At 41.2% G+C, this 25,240-nt stretch overlaps 1 protein-coding gene across 3 annotated transcripts in view; it reads left to right on the top strand.

Annotated features, from left to right (window-relative positions):
* The first annotated feature begins 697 nt into the window (after positions 1-697).
* Positions 698-25,240, top strand: part of DCP1B (decapping mRNA 1B) — a 44,479-nt gene continuing 19,936 nt past the window's right edge. For 2 of the 3 annotated variants that reach the window (XM_071551253.1, XM_071551254.1), the window contains exons 1-3: positions 698-838; positions 2,800-2,840; positions 5,837-5,964. In XM_071551253.1, coding sequence (XP_071407354.1) covers positions 704-838; positions 2,800-2,840; positions 5,837-5,964 — 304 coding nt within the window. In that variant the 5' untranslated portion in view covers positions 698-703. Of the gene's footprint in view, positions 839-2,645; positions 2,710-2,799; positions 2,841-5,836; positions 5,965-25,240 lie in introns of those variants that run through there. The other variant, XM_071551255.1, reaches the window with a different exon arrangement.

Below are 25,240 nucleotides of genomic sequence, written 5' to 3'. Positions count from 1 at the left end.
AGGCTGAGCCGGCCCGGCTCCAGCTCCAGCGGGGGTGCGCCTCCTCCCTGCCCTCCTGGACCTCCGTGCCGTGGTGTGCTCTGTGCTCCCTAATCCTGCTTCTGCTCCGGCCGGGCGGGCTGGCGGGACCCCTCTACTGAGGAGACACTGCGGGAGCTGGGCCTGGTCAGTCTGGAGCCCAAAGGCTGAGAGCGCATCTCATAAATAGCACACAAATATCTCAGAGGCAGAAGCCAAAAGGACGGTGCCAGACCCTTTTCGGCGGTGCCCAGAGACAGGATGAGGTGCGACGGCCACAAACTAAACCAGGAAAATTCCCACCTCAGCACGAAGGACAACATGTCTGTGCCGGGGGTGGCAGAGCCTGGCACGGCCTGCCCGGGGAGGGTGCGGGGCCATCCCAAGCCCGCGAGTGAGCAGGCGGGTGGGCAGGGATGACCCCCAGAGCCCCCTGCACCCTTGTGTGCCCGGGCCGTGATCCCACAATCCCGGTGGGATCCCGCACTCCCGGTGCCCCCATCACACAACACACACACTCCGCCCACCCGCGGCAATTCCGAGCAGGCCGCGCTCGGCGCTCGATTGCGGCGCCTTACACTCGGGCCGTGGCCGCGGGGCGGGAGCCGCCCCTTCCCCCCCCACCCCCGGCCGGTGGCGCGGGCGCTCGGCGGCGGATTGGTCGCGCCTGGTCGCGGGCCGCAAGATGGCGGCGGCGGTGGGCCGGGGGCTGGACATCAGCCTGGCGGCGCTGCGGCAACACGACCCCTACATCAGCCGCATCGTGGACGTGGCCAGCCAGGTGGCGCTGTACAGCTTCGGGCCCCGCGCCAGCCAGTGGGTACGTGCGCCCGACGGCAACGCCCCGCCGTCCGCACCGGGGCCGGGCACGGCCCGGGCACGCCCCGCCCGCATGGGCCCCGCCACGCCCCCGCCGCGGCCCAGGTGTGAGGGCGGGACGGAGGGGTGTGCCCGGGGGAGGAGTGTGCCCGGGAGAGGGAGGGGTGTGTCCGGGTGAGGGGTGTGCCCGTAGGGGGGATGTCTCCGGGAGGGGTGTGCCCATGGGAGGTGTATGCCCGTGGGAGGGCTGTTCCCGGGTGAGGGGTTTGCCCATGGGAGGGAGGGCTGTTCCCGGGGGAGGACTGTGCCCATGGGATGGGTGTGCCCGTGGGAGGAGTGCGCCCGTGGGGGGGATGTCCCCGGGAGGGCTGTGCCCGTGGGAGGGTTGTGCCCATGGGGTGGGTGTGCCCCAGGTGAGGAGTGTGCCATGGGAGGGTTGTGCCCATGGGATGGGTGTGCCCGGATGAGGGGTGTGCCCATGGGGTGGGTGTGCCCCAGGTGAGGAGTGTGCCATGGGAGGGTTGTGCCCATGGGATGGGTGTGCCCGGATGAGGGGTGTGCCCATGGGAGGTCTGTGCCCCGGCAGGGCTGTGCCCATGGGATGGGTGTGCCTGGGTAAAGGATATGTCCGGATGAGGGGTGTGCCTGTAGGAGGGCTGTGCCCGTGGGAGGGCTGTGCCCATGAGATGGGTGTGCCCATGGGCTGGCTGTGCCTGTGGGAGGGCTGTGTCCGTGGAAGGGTGTGCCCGTCACACCTGAGAGGAGCTTCCTGGGGCCTGGAGGCAGCCTTGGGGTGGCTGCAGGAATGGGAGGGAGGAGTTGTGTCACATGGGGCAGGGCAGTAGAGGCTGAGGTTTATCTCGGGACTATATGAGATTGGGGTTAACCAGGTCCATGGAAAGCTGGGGTTTAACCAGGGCTGTGGAAGACTGGGGGTTGACCCAGGGCCGTGAAGATTGTAGTTTAACCCAGTGCTGTGGGATACTGGGATTTCAGCCTGGTCCAAAGGGGTGCAATGAAAATGGTGAAGGGCATTGATGGGAAGCAGCTGAGGTCACTTGGCTTGTTCAGCCTGGAGAAGAGACTGAGGGAAGACATCATTGCAGTTACAACTTCCTCGTGAGGGGAAGAGGACAGGCAGGCACTGATCTCTTCTCTGTGGTGACCAGTGACACCAGGTGGGGGAATGGCCTGAAGTTGTGTCAGGAGAGGTTTAGGTTGAATGAAGAAAAAGGTTCTTCATCCAGATGGTGGTTGGGTGCTGGAACAGTCTCCCCAGGGAAGCGGTCACAGCACGAAGCCTGACAGAGTTTAACCCAGGGCCATGGGAGACTGGAGTTTAACCCATGTCTGTGGAGGCTGGGGTTTAACCCCAGGACATGGGCCTGAGTCACTCCTCTGCCATTCAAACACCTGTAATAAGACCCAAATGAGTACAAAAATGTAGGCGTTCACAATGCTGAAAAGACAGTTGTAAGATTTAAAACCTTAATTAACATGGGGTAATTGTAGGTAATCTTAACATTCAAGCTCTCTCCCGCTGGTTTTTGCTTTGCTGCAATGGTGTGGCTTAGGGCCTGTGTTTGAAGACTCTGTACAATATACCTTTTGTGTTGTTTTCCTTGGACCTGTCGCAAACATTGCCCCGAGGGCAGGTGCCAGTTGGAAAATCCTCTCCCTGACTCTGAGCTGTCCACTGCCCTCGGGTATAGTGGAGAGTTATTCAGTTTAGTCTCATGGTGTCCTGCCTTTAATCTTTTCATATCTTACCATGATATGTAGGGTCACCTGTGCTCACTCCAGCCTCTCGCCACCAGCCCATGAAGTTTGATTCATTTATTCAAAGCTTGGATGAGAGAGGTGAAACTGATGGTACTGGTAAACAGAGATAAGGGGGTGGTTGCTGGTGGTGAGCAAAACACTGCCCTGATTTCAACTTTCTTAACTTTCCTTTTTCTTCAGGAGAAGACTGATGTGGAGGGAACACTGTTTGTTTACACAAGGTGAGGACACTGTCTTTAAATGCTGCAGGTGAAACCTGGGGATATGGAAAAGCTGGCTGGGAAGGAGTGTGGCTGAATGAAATAAAATACTCCCTCTTGTTTAAGGGTGAAAAGAAACTGAAACTGGCAGAAGCAAATGCAGGGACAAAACACTTGGAAGGAATCATAGAATCATAGAATTGATTGAGTTGGAAAAGACCTCCGAGATCATCGAGTCCAACCCTTGGTCCAACTCCAGTCCCTTTACCAGATAATGACACTCAGTGCCACGTCCAATCTCAGTTGAAAAACCACCAGGGATGGGGAATCCACCCCCTCTCTGGGCAGCCCATTCCAATGCCTGATTACTCTCTCTGGAAAGAATTTTTTTCTGATCTCCAAGTTAAATTTCCCCTGGCAGAGCTTGAGCCCGTGCCCCCTTGTCCTATTGCTGAGTGCCTGGGAGAAGAGACCAACCCCCACCTGGCTAGAACTTCCCTTCGGGTAGTTCTAGACAGTGCTGAGGTCACTTCTGAGCCTCCTCTTCTCCAGGCTAAACACCCCCAGCTCCCTCAGCCTCTTCCCACAGCACTTGTGCTCCAGTCCCTTCACCAGTCTTGCTGCTCTTCTCTGGACCTGCTCCAACCCCTCAATCTCTTTCCTGAACTGAGGGGCCCAGAACTGAACACAACACTCAAGGTGTGGCCTCACCAATGCAGAATACAGGGGAAGGGTCACTGCCCTGGTCCTGCTGGCCACGCTATTTTTGATCCAGGACAGGAACCCACTGGCGTTCTTGGCCACCTGGGCACTCTGTTGGCTCATGTTGAGCTTCCTGTCAATTAGTACCCCCAGGTCCCTTTCCAGCAAGGGAATGCCTTTCTGGCATTGCCTTGTATTTTGATAAGACTTTCAAATGTGATTTAAATCTCAGTATGGGTAAACTGTAGAAATCTTTTGTGTTGCTTTAAATAGGATGTAGCAGTTTAAAAAGCATCTGAACAAAAAAAATGGTGAAATAAATATTACTATTCCTTAAAGTAAGGCAGTGGTACAACTTAGGGAGTATTGTTTTTCCAACTTAGGATACTTTCCTGCTACTTGTGTCTGTGTTCAGTTTTCATGCTTATTTCATGCAACATTTTGGATGGGTTTAGTGCTTTCTTTTAGCAGCAACTCTAGTTGTGGCTTTTCAGAGCACCAGTGTTTACATAATTTGTTCTAGAACATGTTTGTTCTATTGTGAGGCCTGCCTTACATTGGGGTTTCCAAACTAGTGCCCAAGGATTTCCCCTGTGACTGTTGTTAAAGTTGGAAAATAACACAGTCAGCAGGTCTTGCAGTAGTTGCTGGGGTTTACCACCAAAGCAGAAACTTTCTTCTTCAACTGTTATGTTGAAGGGGAACCGGTAGGAGAGCTGAGAAAGCAAGAGATTGTTTTGAGAAGGCGAGAGATGTGTGTATGAAGTGAGAGAAAGGCCCAGGAGTCTGAGCTTTGTGTGAAGTGGGAATGCTGGTTTCCATATTTCAAAATCTTTTGTACCAGCAGTGGAAATGGTCAGTAGTAATTTTTCTAAGCTGCTTTCAGGTAAATGGAGATAAGGTGCTGCTCTAATTACCACCTTGAGAGGAAAGAACAGGCCCTTTGTTGTGCAAGCAGTAGGTGGATGTGGCTATTTGGGTGCTGCAAAACAGCAGTGGTATTTCCTGGTGTGTTGGTTTTAAAGCTCAAGAACTGACAACATGTAACCTGGTACTGCTTAAATCTGTGATCTTTCATTGTTCTTTTTGTTGCCTGAGGAAATTGCCCTTTAGAGCAGAGGTTGATGCCTGGCTGCTCTATAGGCAACAGAATGGAACAGGTTGTGGACTGTGGCTTAACATCATACATCATCAGTTTTAACTTTAGTTTTTCTTGGCCTTGAGCAAAGCTGTAAAGCCCTGTGGAAAAGACATTGCCAACAGATCATAGGTTGGAGACCACTGCTGTTGCCTTGGTTGTTTCTCTTTAGTCACAATGTAAAGTGATGTGACCATTTTAGTTGAGATGACTTGAGGAGCAGTCAAAAAGTCAGACTTCCAACTGGGTTAACACCAGTAGAAGTGGACTGTTTGTTTTAGTGAAGCACTGACTGCTGCAAATAAGGATTCTTGTTAAGGATTCCACTTTTGTTTATTTTTTTTACTCCAATCTTGGAAGTGTAGTTTCCTGTGCTTTGGGTTTCATAGAGAAATCCACACACCAACAATTGCCAGAGGTGGCAATTTTCCCAAATGTTTAGCCATCATCTTTTCCTTTGTTGTCATACTTGGTTTGAAAGTATCTCCTGTCAGGATCCCGATGGGTTTAACAGCTCACATTTATCTAAGTGACTTGAAGTGTAACCCCCATGAATGTGCAGAATGATTTAGAGTCACAGAATCGTGGAATGGTTTAGGTTGCAAGGGACCTTTAAAGATGATCTGGTCTAACCCCCCTGCCATGGGCAGGGACACTTTCCACTGCATCAGGCTGGTCAAAGGCCTGTCCAGCCTGGCCTTGAACACTTCCAGGGGTGGGACATCCACAGCTGCTCTGGACAACCTGTTCCAGTTTCTCAGCATCCTCACTTTCATTCTTAGGCCTTAGATGGTATGAAAACTCCTCTCTGGGATGACTGATACTGTGTGCAGTGGTTAACCTGAGTATTGAAAAGTGTGCTTGCACTGGCTCATGACTGACTTGTTTTAATTTCTTCTTCCTACTCCAGTGAAAATGTACAGGGTAGATTGTAGTGTTGCATAAGGTGATGCTGATAATCTATTTTTCATACATAATTTAGGGTTTGCCATAATTAAAAGGGTTACATGAAACACTATGAGAGTCAATTGCTATTTCCTTGGCAACAAAATCAGTTTTTAGTAGTGCCTCTTAGAAAAAATTAAAAAAAAAACCATTTGGAGAACTATACAGCAAAGAAATTCTAATGATTTCTTTTTTCCCTGACTTGATGGGATTTCTGCTTGTTATTTTTCAGATCAGCTTCTCCTAGGCATGGTTTCACAATCATGAACAGACTGAGCATGGAGAATCGAACAGAGCCCATTACTAAAGACCTGGATTTCCAGCTCCAGGACCCTTTTCTACTGTACAGAAATGCCAGATGTAAGTATATGACACGCTGGGTTAAATACTGAAGTCAGCTTCTCTTCAGAGTCTGTTCTTGGCTAAGGCAGTCCAAGAGTTTAGACTGCAGCTTTCAAGGGCTGAAACCAGCTGTTTAACAGGTGAAATGAAAGGCATGCATTTTGCTTTTTTGGTGTGCTGAAAGAGAAGGAGTGCTCAGTGCTTCCTAAAATGCCACTCTACTAAAGGAAGTATTAGAATGTGCTTAACAGTAATGTCTTCATTTAACTGACAAAGAGCAGATGTTTATTGTCCTGTGTATGTGATGGGCTGAGAGTCAGAGAGAAGAGCGTATGTGTGTGTTCTGAATATAGCTCAGAAGTCTCAGAGTAGTCTTGGCTTTCTGCATAAAAATAGGCCAATGCAGCCAATTCAAATTGTTTTCTGCTCCAGCTCCAAAATCCTGTCCTTGGAGCAAGTTGGAAGGCAGGTTGCTTCTCAACTATTAGGCATAACTCTTGACGACATAATGTTGAGTCTAATTTAAGCCCTGATGAAAGACAGAGTTATTACTTTGGGCTCTGTGTTTATCTTGCACGATTATCTTTATACCAGAATTAGCAAGTGTCAGGCAAACTCAGAAATAAGTGGAAGAGAAAGCTTACTTGTACATGCCCATGTGCATACAGTGTTACAATGTGCAATTACATGAGAATGAGCAGTTGTAAATCTAAAATTTGTATCTGTGCTTGGAAGTGGAGCTGTGGTATGGTCTGTGCTTTGTCCTTGATGCATAAAAGCAGATTGCAAAAATGTTTTATGTGAACTGTGATGCAGAAGTGTTCCCCCTGGATGAAGTAAAGGCAAAAGCAATCAGTGGCATGCAAAGCAGCCCAATTTCGTAATCTGCTAGACTTCTTTACTTCATAAACTAATTTGGAGTCGGAAAGTATATCAAGAGGGAATCCTGTTGTTCACACGCACTATGTGGTAGAAACAATACAGAAATAACATTTTAAATAGCCTAAATGAAACTGCTGTTTTTGAGAGTATTTTCTAGGTTGACAAAGAATTGGAATTCACAAAGAAACTGAAAAGAAATGCAGACATATCCAGGCTGACCTAGGACATTAGGATTTTAAGTACCATGAGACCTATTTATCCCATCTGTTTTTGAAGGGTCATTCTTATGTAAGAGTAATCTTTAATCTCACTTTGAAATTCCGTTAGGAGTTTATGTATGTATATACTAGTACCTACATTTTTGTTGAGACCGTAACTCTGTGCTGACATGAAGTCAGTCAATCTTTAGTCTGATTACTACCTGTAAACTGTGATTTGTTAATTTTTTTAATTAGATGAAAAATCATGGAGTTTGGGGGGTATGAGCTGTTTTTACTAAGAGATGTCAGTCTTTTGGATTTGCAGGGTCTCAAATATAAGTACTAACCTGTTTAACTACTTTTGCTCTTCTGATTGTCTCCCCCATCCCACTGAGGGGAGGGAGCAAGTGGTTGCAGGGGCTGAGCTGCTGCCTCGGGTGGACCCTCCCAACACCTACACCAACAATTTGCCAGTGGCAACATGGGAGTAGAACTACCTTTCTTTTAGTTTAGGACCTCTCAGCCATGAGATCAGACAGTTTTTTGTCTTCATGGCACTCTTTACTGTATCGTTCCCTTGAATGTAATCATGAAAAAAGAAGTTAAAAGATCCCCAGCCCTGAAAATGTGTGGGGTTTAGGCCCTGATGTTGTAATATTATTTTTATCTCCTGCTTTCAGATTCTAACAAGGAGTACTTGGTAATAGCTGTTTACTTGGCAAAGCAGTGGACAGTTTGGCAGTAATACTTAACAGTATCTGGAAACAAGTTATCTTTTTCTAACATTTTGTTTGACTTGGTGACTTGTGCTATTTTTCATACATGCCTTCTCATTAGATCTGAAAAAACTAACGGTTTCCTGTGTTTTCCCCATTGGTATAGTGGTTTTCCCATATAGCAGGACTTATATTTGGATTTTGTCATAATGTAAATTTCAGGAAAATACAAAAGAAGGCGTTTGAAGGAACAAAGAAGTCGTGCCCAGTGTTTTGTTTCTTCCAATATTCTGAATATTTGTTGAAACCAGCTTCATTTCAGTACAGCAGAATATGGCTTGTTGTACCACACAGTCTAAAATAAAACCTCTTGGAAGCAAAAGGTGGTACTTGTGTACTGGACAAATCCGCCAACATTTTGTCATGTAATGGCTGTTATTTTGTAAAGCTTGCTTTGCATCCAATGTATGATTACAACAGAAAGGTTTTTCCAAAGTTATACTCAATAAATAAAAGTTTTAAGAATATTTAAAATAAGAAAAGGAGTATTTAATCTTCCTTTTTACTTTATTATTTTTTTGTATTTCTTCTATTGTTCCATTCCATGTGATCCTGGTCATCTTAAGTTGAAATACTGTCTAAACACCATGTTGGAGACACTTAGTCTAATCCCAGGATTTTTCAGGCTGGATTTGGGATCCATGCCAGTTTATGTTTGCACAGATCCACTGTTTCACAGAAGAGTTTGGTTTGGGAAATCTGTTAGAGTAGAGCTGAGGTTAATCATTTCAAAGCCAGGAGGGAAGCTCAAATTAAAGTTTTTAATGCCAGCAGAAATCTTTGTCCACCAAGGGACAGGGGGTTTATGGATCAAATAGGGAATTTTCAATGTGCCCTTTAAACTTACGTAGTTAGCTGCAATTTTAGATGCTTTCTTTCTGAGAGTTCTGGTTTTGTTTAGATCATCTGAAAATTTTAAGAGTTTTAAAAAATGTCCTGAGTTCTCTATTTTAGTAATCTTAACTACATAATTACTACTTTTTCATTAATTTTTGTTGATATTTATTGTGAAAACCAGTGTTTAGAGCCTGTTGCTTAAGGCTTTGTGCTGAATAATATCAGATAGTTCAGAAGAAATACATAGCAGTAAATTATTGATAAAATGAATTTAATTTTCTCCCTTCAGCACTGATCAGCTATATAATAATTACTCACAACTGTGTATTGTACCGAGTGTTTCTGCCTTTGTGCTGGGTCACTGAATTAATTCCTCAATTGGCTGATTTATCTTTTCATCACCAAATACTGTTTTTCATGCTTACAGGATGCAGAGGATTTGGTTACTACTAGGCTGTGTATCTCAGAGTCAGCTTCACCTTGAGCATTTCAGCTGCCAGAGAAGAACACAAGATCCTACCTTAAAATAGTGTGCTAATTGTGACAGTGATCTGTACAGGTTAATTGGGTGCTTTTCTGTTACATGACTTGGAGAAATGAATTGTGTGACAGATCAGCAGATACTCTCTGACAAGTTTCTGTACCTGTTGGCATCGCAGTTACTTTTAATTTCTGTGCCACATTTGTAGCAAGGCCTTTGTTCCTGTCATCTCCTGGGCTTGAAACAGGACCAAGCCTTTCCAGTCAGGTGTGTCTACTGAACGTGAGCCTTAACAGAGGTTCAGTGAGTAGTACAAAAGCAGGCCAGACATGCCTGGCTTTGGCAAACTGGCCTAGGCACATGTGAGACATACATAAGCTCATACTTGTTTCAGTTGTCCAGTTCAACCTGCCACTAAGTGTCTGTGAGAACCCTTTTAATTTTGTATTATTTTCCCAAAGATGCCTAGTGGGTGGAATGGAAGGGAGAGGGAAGTTTGCAGCTGTACAGAGAAGTTTTGTTGATTGGGTTTTTTTTAGAGGTTTGGGTTGGTTTTCTTCTCTCCTCTGTAGGTCATAATTATTTTTCCAAATATATTGCCTGGGAACAAGTGACTGTAAAATGTTTAGGAAAAGATAATGGTGTATATTCTTTTCAAACTATTTCATTCTTAAATTCAAAATTACAACACCTGAGAGCCCTCTTAAAAAGAACAACTCATCTTCTTGTAGCTCATTTCAGTTCACTCTTCTAAGTAAATGTGTTTTGTAAAATTGCTAAATGGATAACAAGTGTCCCACCACTGCTGGCATTTCTGAAAACCCAGTGACCCTGCAAGTAGCATTGCATAGTTTGAAGGCTGTTAGAAGTTTACCTCTGAAGGGAAAGTAGAGACAACAATAAGACCATGAGTGATATGTAAAAATGCATTTATCATGAAAAACAATCATCTTTTGGATACTGTGGTGTCTTTTTTACCCTGCAATATGTTTGTAGTCTTTATTACATTACACGTTCTGTAATGGGGTGTTTTAAATCTCTTCTTTCTTCTGAAATGTGTTTTTACTTGAGAATGAAATCAGCATTTGGTGGCTAAATTTACTTGTGTGTGTGTTTAGATTCAGCCTTCTGCATATTGCCCAGTAAACAACTACTTGCTTAATTGTTTCCATTGTGACAGGCAAAATAGATATTCTAGGCTTTGTTTTTATGATGTAATAGAGTTTCTGTTTGGTTTTTGGTTTTGGTAAAAATGTCAGTTTAGAATGGAGAGCATTATTTATCAGCCTCCTGCCTGCCAACATACAGTATCTGGTCCAATAACAAAAACCCCAGCAGGATGAATGCAGTAAATTGCCACGTGCATTCACTTGATTATTCCCCAAATGCTCATTTTTCTTTCAGAAGTTTGAAACAAATACCTTTACATGTTTTTAACTTTGTTCAATTTGTATTATTTTTCCCTAAATTCAGTGGTCTACTAATCCAAAAATATGACATGGCTTTCCACTGCAGCATCATTAAGCAAAGTGCAGTGTTTTTTGTCACAGCTAAAAAACTTAAAAACAATTTTTTTGAGGTTAAGTTTGATTGCAGAATTATTGTTCTGGCTTGCTACAACCTGCATGTTTTGTTGAAGAAAATATTTCTGTAGTTTAAAACTCTTTGAAAAATGTTTGTCAATTTGGAACAGAAGTGCAACCTCAAACTATAGAATTCAAAGTAATTTTGGCAGAAGGGCCTTGCCCTCTTTAGGAGTATATTCTTCTCAGCCTGTTTTTTTGCAAAACGGATTTGGGTAAAGCTTCTTTTAAGAAGTCTGCCTGGACTGAATACTGCCATTTATTCAGAATACCAATGCTTGTGGTTCACCTGAGGTTCTGTCCTTCGAGACATTTTTGTCTCTGAGATACAAACAAACCTCTCCTCCTTCCTTCCACTCCAATTCCTCTCCTTTGATCAGCATTATAAAAATTCATCATGTATGCAGTAAGACAGAACAACAATTGAAGGAGGTCATGATTATCTTCCCTGCCTGTTCCTGACCTTCAAGTGAAGCCTCGGCTTTGCTGAGGGTGTTGGGATGCTGCCACTTCAGTGCAGGTATCACTTTCCTTTTGCAAGTTTCACAAGAAAATATGCATACTGAAAATAATTAATGTTTTAGTAAGCTAATTCTAAACCCAGGAAATGAAAGTTGCAGCAAGAGCTTTGTCATATTATATACTTTTTCTTTTTTGAAACCTGTTTTACAGTTTGTGTCCAAGTTCACTGCTTTATAGTTTGTCATGTGCTAATTTTCTTGAGAGAAGCAAGACAGTTTCTTATTGCCTCTATTTATCAAGTGCATAGTGATGATTTTTTTTTTCTGTGAGATGCTCTCCCGTACTCAGTTAATTGACTTCCTTCTACCTATACTCAGAAATTATCTGTTCATAGGCTAGTGTACAAAGGCATTACTAATTTCCTACTGTTTCCCATATAGTGCCTCCTTTTGTGGTCTATATTTCAACTAACTGATGATTTTGGTGTGCTTAGAAAATGGTAAAAATTGCTTCAGAATGACAAAAAATAATAAAGAGGCCCTTGGAAGTGGTATAGATACCAATTTACATTTTTGTAACTAAACCCATAAAATATGTACATGTATCTATTAGATCTTTGTGCTTTCTGTCTCATTTTTATCTTTAAGGATGCCTGAAAACCTTGAAAGTCTGCCTGCTGAGATATAAAAGTATTATTGCAACTTCATTCCATAACTTAATACTATTTTGCAGTTGGGTAGGGATGGACATGCAGCAGTTCTGGCTCAAGGCAAGGGAGTTTTAAGATCAGGAATTATGATTTTGCTATCTAGTGGTTGTTTGGCTTGCCTGTTCTAGAGTACCCAGACTGGTTTTGTAACTATTCTGCACAAATCTATGAAAGAGGTGAATTTTAAATGTAGTGAAAAGGACAGAAAAACTTGGTTTAAAGTAGTAGGCATGTATGCAAATTACTTAACCATAAATTGACTGGAAAAGTGCCATAGAATATAATTTCTGTGTAAACTGGTAGTTGATCATAATTTCCTCTTTTCCTAAGTCTTTTTTTTACTGAAGCTGGCCATATTTTGAGTAAAAGCCTGGAATAAATGACCTGCAGAGGTCCCAACCAAACTACGTTATTATTATTATGATTCTAGGGTTAGCAGGTATTGGTTCATTCTACTTTAGGGTGTTTGGGGTTTTTTCTGCTTATTGTGGAGAGTAAATGATCTATGACTTAGGTTTTTAGGGTTCAAATAAAAAAAAAAAAGAGGAAAAGCTGCAATATCCCATTTTGTTTGTTGTTTTTAAAGCAAAATTGTTTGTACTAGTAAGTATTTCTAAATTTAGTTTTTCCAGTGCTGGAAAAACTAAATACAGTTTATGTTTTTTAGTGGAATTTGTTCATACAAGTTCTAAGGTGTAAGGTACAAGTTTTGATGTATAACACCATGTCCCTTTTGTCACTCTTCCCAGTTCAGCACAGATAGTTCTATTCAGACTTTCTTCAAAGAATGTTTTAGTTGTATCTTCCTCACTCTTCCTACTCTGAGGATTTGTTACCTGTTGTGAAAGTCTTTGACTGAGCAAAGCAAACAATTTAGAACCCTTTCCCTTCGTGAAGTGGCCTTTGGCAGCTGTAACTATGATCACAGAGTCATAGAATCACAGAATCGATTGGGTTGGAAAAGACCTCCAAGAGCATCAAGTCCAACCCTTGGTCCAACTCCAGTCCCTTTACCAGATCATGGCACTCAGTGGCACGGCCAATCTCAGTTTAAAAACCTCCAGGAAAGGTGAATCTATCCTCTCTCTGGGCAGCCCATTCCAATGCCTGATTATTCTCTGTAAAGAATTTTTTTTCTGATCTCCAAGTTAAATTTCACCTGGCAAAGCTTGAGTCTGTGCCTCCCTGTCCTATTGCTGAGTGCCTGGGAGATGACTGCAGCCATCTTTTCAATCTAATGATGTGTTTCTGTAGTGCCTTGAAGGTGGTTGAAACAAAGTGTAAGGGAAAGCAGTGCAGTAAACCTAACGCAGGTTTCTTGTTCTGTGTGATGGTGGAGTCCAATCTGAAAGTCAGAGTAAGCTATATGCCAAGTGAGAAGAAACAGGCTAAGCAGCTAAGATAACACAGCTATGCAGTTTTTTCATGGCTGGTAATTATTTTGTGTATAGTGGAACTGTACCTCTGCCTGGGCAAACAATTTGTAGGAAAAGTGCACGGAATAAAATTGAAAGCACATATTGAGCATCCTGCTGTCATGGATGAGTTCCTGTATAGAATGGAAGGACAGTCATACTGTGAGTATCTGCTAGACACTGTCTTTTTTTTCCCATTTATGGATGTCAACATATAAGCAACATATTAGCTTGTCTAGAGGTTCACTGTTGAGAGTGTACTGCCAGTGCTGGGAATTCCGGACATCTTTTCAAGATAAGATAGGCATATGATGCAGTAACGCTCAAGAGTTCAAGTTGGAACAGATAATTGTTTTTTCCAGAGGTTGTTTTCCTGTGACTACTTGTATACCCTCTGCTTCACACACTCCTCCTTGTATAGCATAAAGTGGTAGGTGTTCAAGATCAGGGTAAATGTGTACATGAATGCCTACATATTTCTTCTGCAAACGAGAATATTACAGAGCAAGTTGCTTTCCAGAAATCTCTTGCGTAATCGCCTTTGCAGCTTAATCCCTTCACATGTGCACACACGTATTTATTATTTCCAGCGTTTGTGTGTTTTAAACTTCTTAGACTCTTTGTCTTAAAAAAAACATAAACCTTTCTCTTTCTTTTTCCTTACACTTGCATTCCTTTTCTTTTTTTTTAATCCTGTCACAGTGGAAGTGGGAAAGAAATTTCCATTAGATGCTCAAAATACAATATATTTCTAAGAGAAGCCATTCATCTGCTTAACTCCACAGATTCAAGTACCTTAATCTGTGGTACCATGATCACACATTCAGGACTTCACAGTACATTAGCACCAAATATTGCTACAAGTTATTAGTGTAGTCTCCTACATTGTGCAGATTGCTCTGTTTAAATAGGAAAGCAATACTCAGCAGGTGGATACCAGTACAGTTTGTGTGCACACGACTGGGTAGTGTTCTCTTACCTCCAGGTTTGATGTAGAAGCAGTTCAGCTGAGTTTCATGCACCAGTTTCCCCTTGTACTTGGTGTCAGGTTCTGGCTGGTGGCTGGGTAGTGGGTGATACTGCCGAACCAAGGCTTGAAACATTTTAAAATTCCGAGGAGCGTTCAGTTCAAACAGCTGAACCTCAGTGTATTTTCTATAGATAGAAAAGGCACATTCCTTTTGGTCCGTTTTTTCTTGCTTCAGAGTTATTTTATGTAGTAGCCTTGTACAGAAGTTAAAACTCGAATGCTGTTTTAAATTACTGGCAACTGGATCTTTTAATCTAGAAACTATTTTCTAGCTCAGAAACCTCTGCAATATCTCTTGCATTATCCTTCCTTTTCTTGATCTCCACTCCTAATCCTCTGCTTGTCCTCTGTGCCTTATGCTCAGTTGCAGCCTTCTCCTCCCCCTGTCGTTTTTCAGGAAAACTTGGATTGAGAAGTGAAGATAATGGGTGCCATCCACCCGTCAGCTCATCACCTCACCGAGCCATGGCGATCTCTGGTTTCTGTATATCAGCACGGACTTCTCTGATAATATCCTCTTGTGCTTGAAAGAAATAGGTTTGTCTAGCAGAGGGTGGACTTCACTCCTGACATAGCCAGAAAACTTCTCTTGGAATGTGAGCTTGCTCACTCGCACTCTTTTATATGTGTGTGTATATATATAAAAATATTTGTAACCTTCTCTCAAAACATGGAAGATAAATATGTGAGCAAGTGTATCCCACAGCGCATATACAAGCTGCTCACTTCTGTCTAACATTGATTTAATGCGAGCTCTTGAGTGCCTCATCAGCGTTCCCTTTGTCAAAACAAGCCTTAAATCGGCAGTAAACAATACTTTTCAATTACAGGAGGAAAAAGGAAAGAAACCCTTCCCAAGTGTAAGATCGCATACCCTTTAAAGGACAAGGAATGTGTTATATCCAGAAACACGGTGCAAGTGCTCCAGTGGAATTCCACTCAGGCTGCAAATGCAGTGTTGCTTTTTTGACTTAACTGGCATACAAACTAGTAACAGTGTTGGGCTTAATGCCTGCTGTCTGCTCTGCTTTAATGGTTGTGGCTGCAGCCCAGTTGTTGGTTTTTCAAAGCAGAGCTCCCTTTAATAAAATATAAAGTCTTCATATCACAAAGCGTTGCTTAAAATCAATCTTTAAAAATACCCCAGTGGGTTTTACCTGCTAGCTCCATTATTTTGGACATACATATGCTTAGGAACCTGTTTCTGTGATCCTTTTGCATAACAGAGCTACTATTTATATGAATAAAACCAATCAGAGATTTTGTAGCCGGGGGAAAAAAAAGTGATATAAGACACACGCTTCAGGTCAGAAGTCAACAATAAAGGGACAAAGAATATTGTTCCTGTGAATCATCTGGTGTTGGTTATTGTCTTAGACAGTATATAGACTTTTAGTTTGATGAGCTCTACCAATTCTTTTGTCTCTGCCAAACAAACTGCCTTTCTGTAAAATTTCAGTATTATTTGCTTAATAAGGTACAGTGTTAATCCCCCCTATATGGGAATGTGTAACATCTCTCAATTAAGAAGTTTGTGAAATTTCATAATAATTAGAAAAAGGAGAAAAATAACATTGGATTTTTATGTAAGGTATCATATGCCTTCCTCCAGGGCTTTACTGCTTTCTTATTGTTATATCTTGTTTTTCTTCTGATTTCTTTCACATGAATATTTCTCTCTCTAACAGAAAGCAAAGTAGATGTTCAAATTTGCACTGAGAGTTAAAAGCTGAAGGAGGGGTAAGACTGAGGAAGCAGAAGATGATTACAGATGTATTTTTTTCCTAAAGGATTATGCATGAGTTAGTAAAAAACTGCTGACTTCTGAAGGAAAATGAAATACACATTTTTACTCTCTGTGTGAAAATAATACAATTGCTGTAATAGAAATAATCCAGTGCAAAATTCCAGATTTTTATTAAAATTTAGCTATATGTCTAATCTATATTCAGGGATTCAAAGTTGCAGGGTAGCCCCCAGAGCTGCCATTGTGAAATGTCTTGCTGCTAATATAAAATGAACTTGATAAATGTGGAGCTTTTTCCTGATTACAGGTTTAAAATAAGGAAATGTTTACTGCTGAAACTGTGTTTTCTTGGTAACAAACTTGATCTCAGGGGTACATTCTGTTTCTCCCTTTGTACATATACCCATATAGAATGTCTTGTGTGCAAGAATGCAGAAAAATCAGTAAACTACTAAGTAATCTAAACACTAACAACAGTAGTTAAAATAAAATTTTGAAAGATATACAAATACATTTAAAATTAATCACAATAATCAAAAGAAAAAAGCAACAAGGTGATATTTTTATCTTCATGAAAGAAATTGCTAAATTGCAATTTCACAAGAAAATTGCAGGTGGAACATTTCTATTAATCCTTTAATGATCCTTCAGCTTTCAAGCATGTAAAAATACAGTGACCATATATGAATGATAAAAGGGTTCAGGGATGCAGCCATCTACTGAAAATTACCCTGTGAATACAGTGTGAACCTACCCACAAAGTCGAGTAAACCTGTTACAGTTTGCCTGTCATTATGTGAGAACAGGGAAAAGCTTTTCTGTGCCTATGAAATTGTATTATATCACTGAAAATTGTATGTACTTGAAAATTTCTGACTGCAGCTCTACAGACAAGCAGATGTTACTGAAGGCAATGGAACAGCTGACTGCAAGAGAAGGGATGGCTACAGAGCAGTAGAGAACTCTTTAATGTGTTGAATATAACATGTTAACAGGCTCTGGCAAAGCAATAAAAGGAAATACATAAGATATGCTGTAAACATGAGCTAAACATTCACAATCTTGGGAGGAGTAGTTGGCTTTACTTTTCCCTATTTCTATGTGATTTTTTGATTGTTTTTCTAACCATTTCAGAAATAGAGATGGTGTAAGAAAAATGAAAAAATTGCCTGCCTCCAAAATGCTGGTGTGTACAGAGTATACAAACAGCAAAATAACAAAAGTGAGGCTTTTTAAAATTCTTTAGTCTTAAGGTACTTCTGACATGTTTCCTGTTACATAAACAAGTATATACAAGTAACTCCTCCTGTTGAAGGCTAAGAACTTAGTCCAGATTTGCAAGTATATTTCCATTACTTAGGATCTGAAGGTATGCAATGAAGAAACAAGAGATGAGATCACACCAGTCAGAATTAGAAACATCATCTATAGTTAAAGTTGCTTATTTTCCTCATGAAGCCCTTTTTGAAGTTGTTCATTATTTTGTGGGAGTGAAGCCATTTGGAATGACAGCTCATCACACTAATACAGTAAAAACTCAGATTTCAGGAAAAAATTACGTGCTATTGAACACCTATTTGAGGTTAAAATAGTCTTTCTTTCCCTCCCCCCCCTTCCCCTTCTATTATACTGCAAAAATAACATCGTCAGAGTTTGGAAAATAACTTGACCTTGACCTCGGCTATAGCTCTGGAGTAAGAGGTGTACTTTGACCTTTGTCAGGTACCTCAGAGATGCTGCACTTTAAAAATAATTGGGAATACATTCTTAGATTGGACTAAATTATAAATGAAAACTGTGATGTTCAGATCCTGAGGATCCCTCCACCAAGTGCGTGTGGTACATCCAGGAGTGCAGCCTTTATCCCCATGGGACTGGGAGCCCGGATACAGCACAAGAAACAGGGAAGCTGCTGCTTTTCTTAACATAGTGGAAGGCAGGATGAAAATAAAAGTCTGGAAATTGAGATGCTGAAGGCAGCTCTCCTTCCTATTCTTTCAAATAAAAGCAGGGTTTTTTTGTTTTGTCTCCAGGTTGGAAAAGCTGTGTTATCCCATTCTCCCTGACTGAGGGGAGTTCTCACTGCTTTTCACCTCTAGGCACGATGTGATGTGCACAGAATCAAGAGCATGGCTTCTGGTTTAACCTCCTCTACTTGTGATAGTCTTCTGTTAGTGCAGAAGATGCAGATCTATATTTAGCCTGGATTTGTTCAAGGCATTTCTGTGTTATGTTCAGATGATTCCTCTAGACCAGGGCCTGGCTTCATTTCAGAGTGTTGAAGACATTTTGTTATTTGCTATAGAAACTAAGCAGAGAATTCGGAGCTAGTAAAGGTAATAGTTTCAGATGTTGAGGAGCTATGGGATTTTTTCCACTAAGCCATTCTCTGATGGGTTTTTATTTCACAGGAAGGATGCTGTTGTTGTCTCAGGATATTTGGATGTAGGTTTTACCTTTGCTGCAGACTTTTTCACTGACCTTGCTAAAGTCAGTGTCTATCTATGTAAAAACTAGAACAGGACTTTCCCCCACCGTTTGTTTCTCTTAATACCTCTTCACTTTGCTTTTACCCTCCTAGAGTGACATTCTGCAGTGGTTTCCATTACAAAAGGCAGTGGAGCTCCAGTCTGATGGGGACATTTTGGAAGTCTGTTGTGAAATAGTAATGAGAACCACTTGTTTTTTAAGAGCAGCTTATAAATAAGAACAATAAAATGATTTATTAGGACAACTTGTTATTTAAGAAGTTGATAGCCTGGCATTTACAGACTTCCTGCCTTCATTTCAGTGTCACATACCATCATGATTTAAAATTTATTTGGAACTGATGATGCAATGGCAGGAGGTGGGACTGGCAAACCAGTGGTGTGGGGAAAAAGCTAAATGCACTAAGCCAGATGGATCATAACATAGATGCTATTCCTGTGTCATGACTAAAAATTTCTTGTAGCATCAACAGAATGCATTTTAAAGGAAATCTTGCACATACAGTTTGCATTTGGGCTCTATTCCAGAAAAAGTAAAGAACCTGCTGATGGACTCTTACATCTGCTGAGCTTTATGGAAATATATGGATCAATGGACTTTAAATTTTCCTGCAGTACTAACAGAACTTCAGCTTTGAGACTATTTTAGGGGGTGTTGCAGGGAGCCAATTTTGTTTGTCTGCTATAGAGCTGATTTTTTTCCAAAAAGAATTTCTGATAAATTTTGATTTAAAAATCTGCCTGAAGTCCAGGCTATCACAGTAGAGCCACAGACATTATTTACTAAACAGTTTGCCATCTCTGTGTTGTCCCTTTTTTGCCTCATGAAATCAGAAATATTTGCAGGCTCTATCTGGAAGTCTGTAAATTAGTCACCCATCTTTCATGACTGGTACAAGATGACAGGGACATTTCAAGGTCCATTCTATTAACAAAATTTGTTTCTTATGTTCATTTTTAAGGCCTAGTTCCAGGAACAGTTAAACATATGGTGGTAAGGAACTTAGTCTTTACTTCAGTAGTGTTGCAAAACATTGCCCACTTTCAAACCATTTGCTTTGGGGGGAAGGGGTTTTGAGAGGCTTTTAAATTTCCTTGGGTGTGCTGTTGTTGCACATTTTCTGGTTATCTTTTTTAAGAAAGTTACTTGAACAGTTCTCTCCTCACTTGAATTTCACTGGTCAAGGTGAAAAATTACTTTTTTTGCTCTCCATGTCTGATCATTGCTTTGCATTAACGTGTCTCTGAGTAAGTTCTTTTGCCTTTATAATTGTGTTGGTTGGTTGGTTGGGTTTTTTTCCTGTTGTTCATATTTAATATTTTAAACATTTGAAATAATAGAAATACCAAATCATCCTTTTCCCTCTCTTTATTAGCAGTTCCCCAAATAAGTGGATTAGGAGCTCTATCAACCTTTAAATGAAAGAATGAGTGTCTGTTGATTTAACAGATTGGGTCTTTTCAGAGCCTTTTAGGAATTAAGGTTAAGCTCATATCAAAGTACACATTTTTGTTGCTTGAAAACCTCTTACCTTGCTTCAGTTTATTGACATTTTTGTGCCTGAGAAATTATAAAAGTTTTGGTTCCCCTTTAGAAACCTCCTGAAATACAAGGATGTATCTAGAGCTGTGTATTCATTATTTAGAAGCAAATACATATTTAATATATATGTTGTATTATGCAGTTTTGCACAATGTAGAGAAGCAAAAGATCTAAAAATTCCAGTCCTGTTGATAAGCCACATTACTATCAATATGGCAAAATAGGACAATTTTTTTTTTTCCTAGTGTTTTGGTTTTAAATACCTAAAATACCTAAGCAAATTGTTGTACTTGAAAGAACTTAAAGGCTCCTGAGAGTTAAAAGAACTTTAGGACTGCTAAACTAGGAAATACCAAAATTAAGGTTTCTTGTGCAATCTCTCTGTTTATGGAATTTTATATTGCGTGATAATTTTCTTTTGCAATAAGGACTTTGTTTCAGGTATCAAATAGTCAGAATAGTGTTCACATGAAGGGTGGCTATTCAGTGTTCTGATTTTTTTCTCCTAACTTGGGTCTCTTGCTTTGTTACATGCCACTGAAGTTCTGCACTGGGGACAGAATTATTACTTGCTTTTTTCTTGTTGTTTCGTGCACTAATAATCACTACAATAGCTGATAACTTATGAACAAACTGAACTGTTTGACCTTGCTCATATTAGAAATATTATTCTCCCCATTTTACATATTGGGATCCTAGGGCAGACTAGTTAAAATTACAGAAACCAATTAAACAAGGGGTGCCTGCCTTTCATTATTTGAGCCAAATCTTTACAGTGTATTTCTTACTCAAATGTTCAAAACCTTCTTACAGACTTTGATTTGATTATGATCCTGAGTCGCTGGTGTTTTTGCAGGTCATGCACTCCAGTCTTACACTCAGGTCTGGGATCTCAAATCAAACACTGGAAATGAAGCACACAGAGTCAGTGCAGCCACTTAAGATGACATTTCACAGCTTCTGTATCATTGCGAAACATCTCTGGGACAGCATCAGAGATGGAATTCAGCTTTCCAAGACAGTGCAGCTGCCTCAGCTGCAGGGTTTTATATTTTCATAGAATCATAGAATCGATTGGGTTGAAAAAGACCTCCGAGATCATCGAGTCCAACCCTTGGTCCAACTCTAGTCCATTTACCAGATCATGGCACTCAGTGCCACGTCCAATCTCAGTTTAAAAACCTCCAGGGATGGGGAATCCACCACCTCTCTGGGCAGCCCATTCCAATGCCTGATTACTCTCTCTGTAAAGAATTTTTTCTGATCTCCAAGTTAAATTTCCCCTGGCAGAGCTTGAGCCCGTGCCCCCTTGTCCTATTGCTGAGTGTCTGGGAGAAGAGACCAACGCCCACCTGGCTAGAACTTCCCTTCAGGTAGTTCTAGACAGTGATGAGGTCATCTTTGAGCCTCCTCTTCTCCAGGCTGAACACCCCCAGCTCCCTCAGCCTCTCCCCATAGGACTTGTGCTCCAGTCCCTTCACCAGCCTTGTTACTCTTCTCTGGACTCACTCCAGCATCTCAATATCCTTTTTGAACTGAGGGGCCCAGAACTGAACACAACACTCAAGTGTGGCCTCACCAACGCAGAGTACAGGGGAAGGATCACTTCCCTGGTCCTGCTGGCCACGCTATATTTTCTTCCCTTTGTTCCATCCTCTCTTGCATTATGCTGCAGAATAGGATGTAGAGCTTCAACAGGCAAGTCTCTTGTACCTCTTGAGCCTGAGCAAAGTAGAAGGAACATCCTGTGTTTGTATTGTGATTGTAAACATCATAGATGAAATGAACACACACTGGAGTAGAAGAGGGGAAATGAACATGGCATGCTTTAGTTCATGTTTTAAGTGAAGAGCTTGTAGATTAAAAATTACTATTGTGGGTATAACTCACTTTGGTTCTTTTCTCAGTAGGTGCTGCAAATTGGGGGCTGCAGTATTTGAAAAAGTACTAGGAAAAGATATGCAAGCATTGATAGTTTGCTGGAGTCACGTATTACATGAATGGTAGACAGCAAGGGGAAAAGACGACCAACATAAAGGCATTGGCTACCCTGTAAGGTGTGTGTATAGAAGCTGCTTTTTGGTGTAGCCAAGGGAGGATTTACATATTCAGGAGCAGGTGTCTAGACCATACATAGGGAATAAAGTACCTTAAAAAGCATGATATAAATATGAAAGATTAAGACCCATTCCCTTTCCCTTTCCCTTTCCCTTTCCCTTCCCCTTCCCCTGCCATGCCCTGCCCTGCCCTGCCCTGCCCCTTTTCTTCCCCTTCCCCTTTTCTTCCCCTTCCCCTGTTCTTCCCCTGTTCTTCCCCTTTTCTTCCCCTTTTCTTCCCCTTTTCTTCCCCTTCCCCTTTTCTTCCCCTTCCCCTCCCCTTCCCCTTCCCTTCCCCTCCCCTTCCCCTCCCCTTCCCCTTTTCTTCCCCTTCTCTTCCCCTTCCGCTCCCCTTCCCCTTTTCTTCCCTTCCTTTTCTTTTTTTAATGCCAGCAAATGTAAAACACTTTCTAGGTACAGAGGGGTCTCTAGTCAGTAGTTGTTTCTGTATTAACTTTAACCAAGCTTAAATACTTTATGCAGCTTGTGAGCAATAGCTTAAAAATCATGTGTTCCAGGGACACTGAAACAAAAACCTTGGTAATGGAAATGTCTATCCAGAAGACTAAAAATTAAGAGCTGGAAAAATAAAGAGTAAAACAAATAATCCAAGAGAATGTCTTCCTTTTTGATAGAATATTTAAAATGAATGATTGAAGTTGGTAAGAAATTCTGTATTCTCTTAATAACTAAATAAATGTTTCAAATATTGAGAGGGTAGAAATTGTTATCTGTAATTCTGCTAGATAGCAGCTGTCAGCTTCTGCTTATAAATAGCATCAAGTGCTCTAGTGTTTGTGAGGACAGGAGAAATCTGTAGACAAAAAATGAAAATTGTAAGGCGGAAGCTGTAGAATTGGCTCCGAAGTCGTGATGTAAAACTCAAACAGTGTCCTTCCCAAAATTCAACCATGCAGTTATTAAAGATGCTTCATGGACTTTGTTGAAATGTTTCAGTTTTGATTTCTGAGTAGTCTACCTTTTTCACATTCTAAAAATTCTAAAGACTGATATCCCTTAATATGTAATAATTTCAGTTACATTCTTTAAGTAATTTATTTAACTTCCCATTCAATATTAATTGGATCTTCTTGATTTGTTAGTTGCATTAATATCCTTCTAGTTTTGTGTAATCTTGTTAACAACATCACTACTTTGGCACCTTTTTTTTCCTTTAATGTCATCGATTGACTTTGGTGTCTTTTTTTTTCAGTTTTTTTACAATATTCTCTTCTTGGATGACTATGATTGAAGCTGGGCCTAAGAGTGACTTAATATTTCCTCTTCTGTGCAGCAGTAGAAAAATTTACTTTGTGCCTCTGCTGTTTCATGATTCATTTTTAATGTGAAGGTTTTAGTGAAATTTCCACTCTACAGATGATACTTAGATCAGGAATTCTGTTTTGTCAGTCTGATAGAGAGGGAAGGCAGATAAAAGTAATCTGTGTAGGTTTAATCCTGGTAAGACATGCAGTGTTTTCACAATGGTAGAAGGCTTGCAGTGAAATTAGTATTATTGTATGTGTATGAGTGTGCCAGGTTCCTGGCTTGGCAGTTACAGTTCATAGTCATCCTGGGTTTTTTTTCTCCTCGTGGGGTTTTATATGTTGACACACACACAAGAATTCTTTTTTGCCATTTTGTGTTCATCATCAATCAAGATGGTGGCATTTAACACACATTCTTAGTACTTTTATTTACCCTTTTTCTCCCTTAAATGCAGATTATAACAAATACATTCCTGTAGTGTGAATTTATGCCATGGTTTCTCCAGGTGTCTCAGATTTCCACAAGTTATTGCCTTCTCACTGGTACCTCATTCTCACGAAATGAGAAGCATGAAAAGCTTGGAGTATGTTGTGCTGCCACAAATGGAGCAGCTGAGTGATTATTTCTCAACATATTTCCAAAGTGCTTATCTGGCCTGGGCAGATGGGGTAAGTGTGGAAGGAATAAGAGTAGGACTGTCCACTTCTGAAAGATTTCACTGCCGACTGGGTGAGCTGTAAGCTCAGAGCATGTTGGGCTTTGGTCTTAGCTTGATTTCAGCCATGCTTTCTAATCTGGGTTGAAAGTACCATTTAACTGAGGTGAGAAAGTAAACGTGAGTGGGTTTGAAGCTCAGCTTACACCTGGCTAAGGGTCTCTGGATCTGCAGTATCCTGACTTAAAGCTGAAGTTAAGATGTGATATATTGTGGAGTAGTGGCTTGATTTGGTGGGACAGTCCCAGTGTCCTTATTCTGTGATCTGAAATTGATTTGTTTTGTTGGAATTGTATTTGAAAATAGTAGTTGTAGTTTTGTAAAATCTGAAGTGATCTTTTATACAGACAGTTTAGTTGTGTTTGACATTGAGGTAAACTAGTTTGTTTCTGCTGTTGATTCCAGTCTTTCAGCTTTTTATGACCACAAGCACTGCAGCATTTCCAAGGGACTGGCAGCTTTCAGATTTATTAGATACTCATGAATAGTCTATGACATGTTTCATCAGTTGGCCAAAAGGTGAAACTGCTCAACCTGTGTTGCATATTGATGATGCCACCAGCTGTGGCAGACGTGAGAACATTTGAGAAGATGGAGCAGATGGCCAAAATTTCATCATGACTCTTCTGCACTGGAGATTCTTTTATAACAAAGAAGAACCTTGATTAAAACACATTTGCCTTGTCTGGGGTTCTCAGTCTGCTTGCTGTGTTGTTGCATTGAAGAATGTAGGGTTACTTGTGATTTGGACGAGAAGTTTTTAAATGTGCTTCACCAGAAGAATGTGTAATTTTGTATATCAGGTTGGTGTTTTGGAACCTTCTGAGTTGTTCACACACTCTTCTACAGATTCACAATTTATTATTGGATGCCCATTGGAATGTGCTAGAATAGTACTGTATATTTTAAATGTATATTTTAAATGCATATATTAATACTTATGTCAGAAAAACCTGAGGTTATTTGTGCAGTTCAGCTCTTACATTGCACATTTGTAGAACCATTGGTGCATATTATTTTGCTTGCCTGGTTTAGGTGAATAATAGAAATCATTACACTT

Source organism: Pithys albifrons, chromosome 3 (assembly GCF_047495875.1).
Source record: "Pithys albifrons albifrons isolate INPA30051 chromosome 3, PitAlb_v1, whole genome shotgun sequence".
Classification (NCBI taxonomy): Eukaryota; Metazoa; Chordata; class Aves; order Passeriformes; family Thamnophilidae; genus Pithys; species Pithys albifrons.
This window is presented reverse-complemented; position numbering and strand designations above follow the sequence as displayed.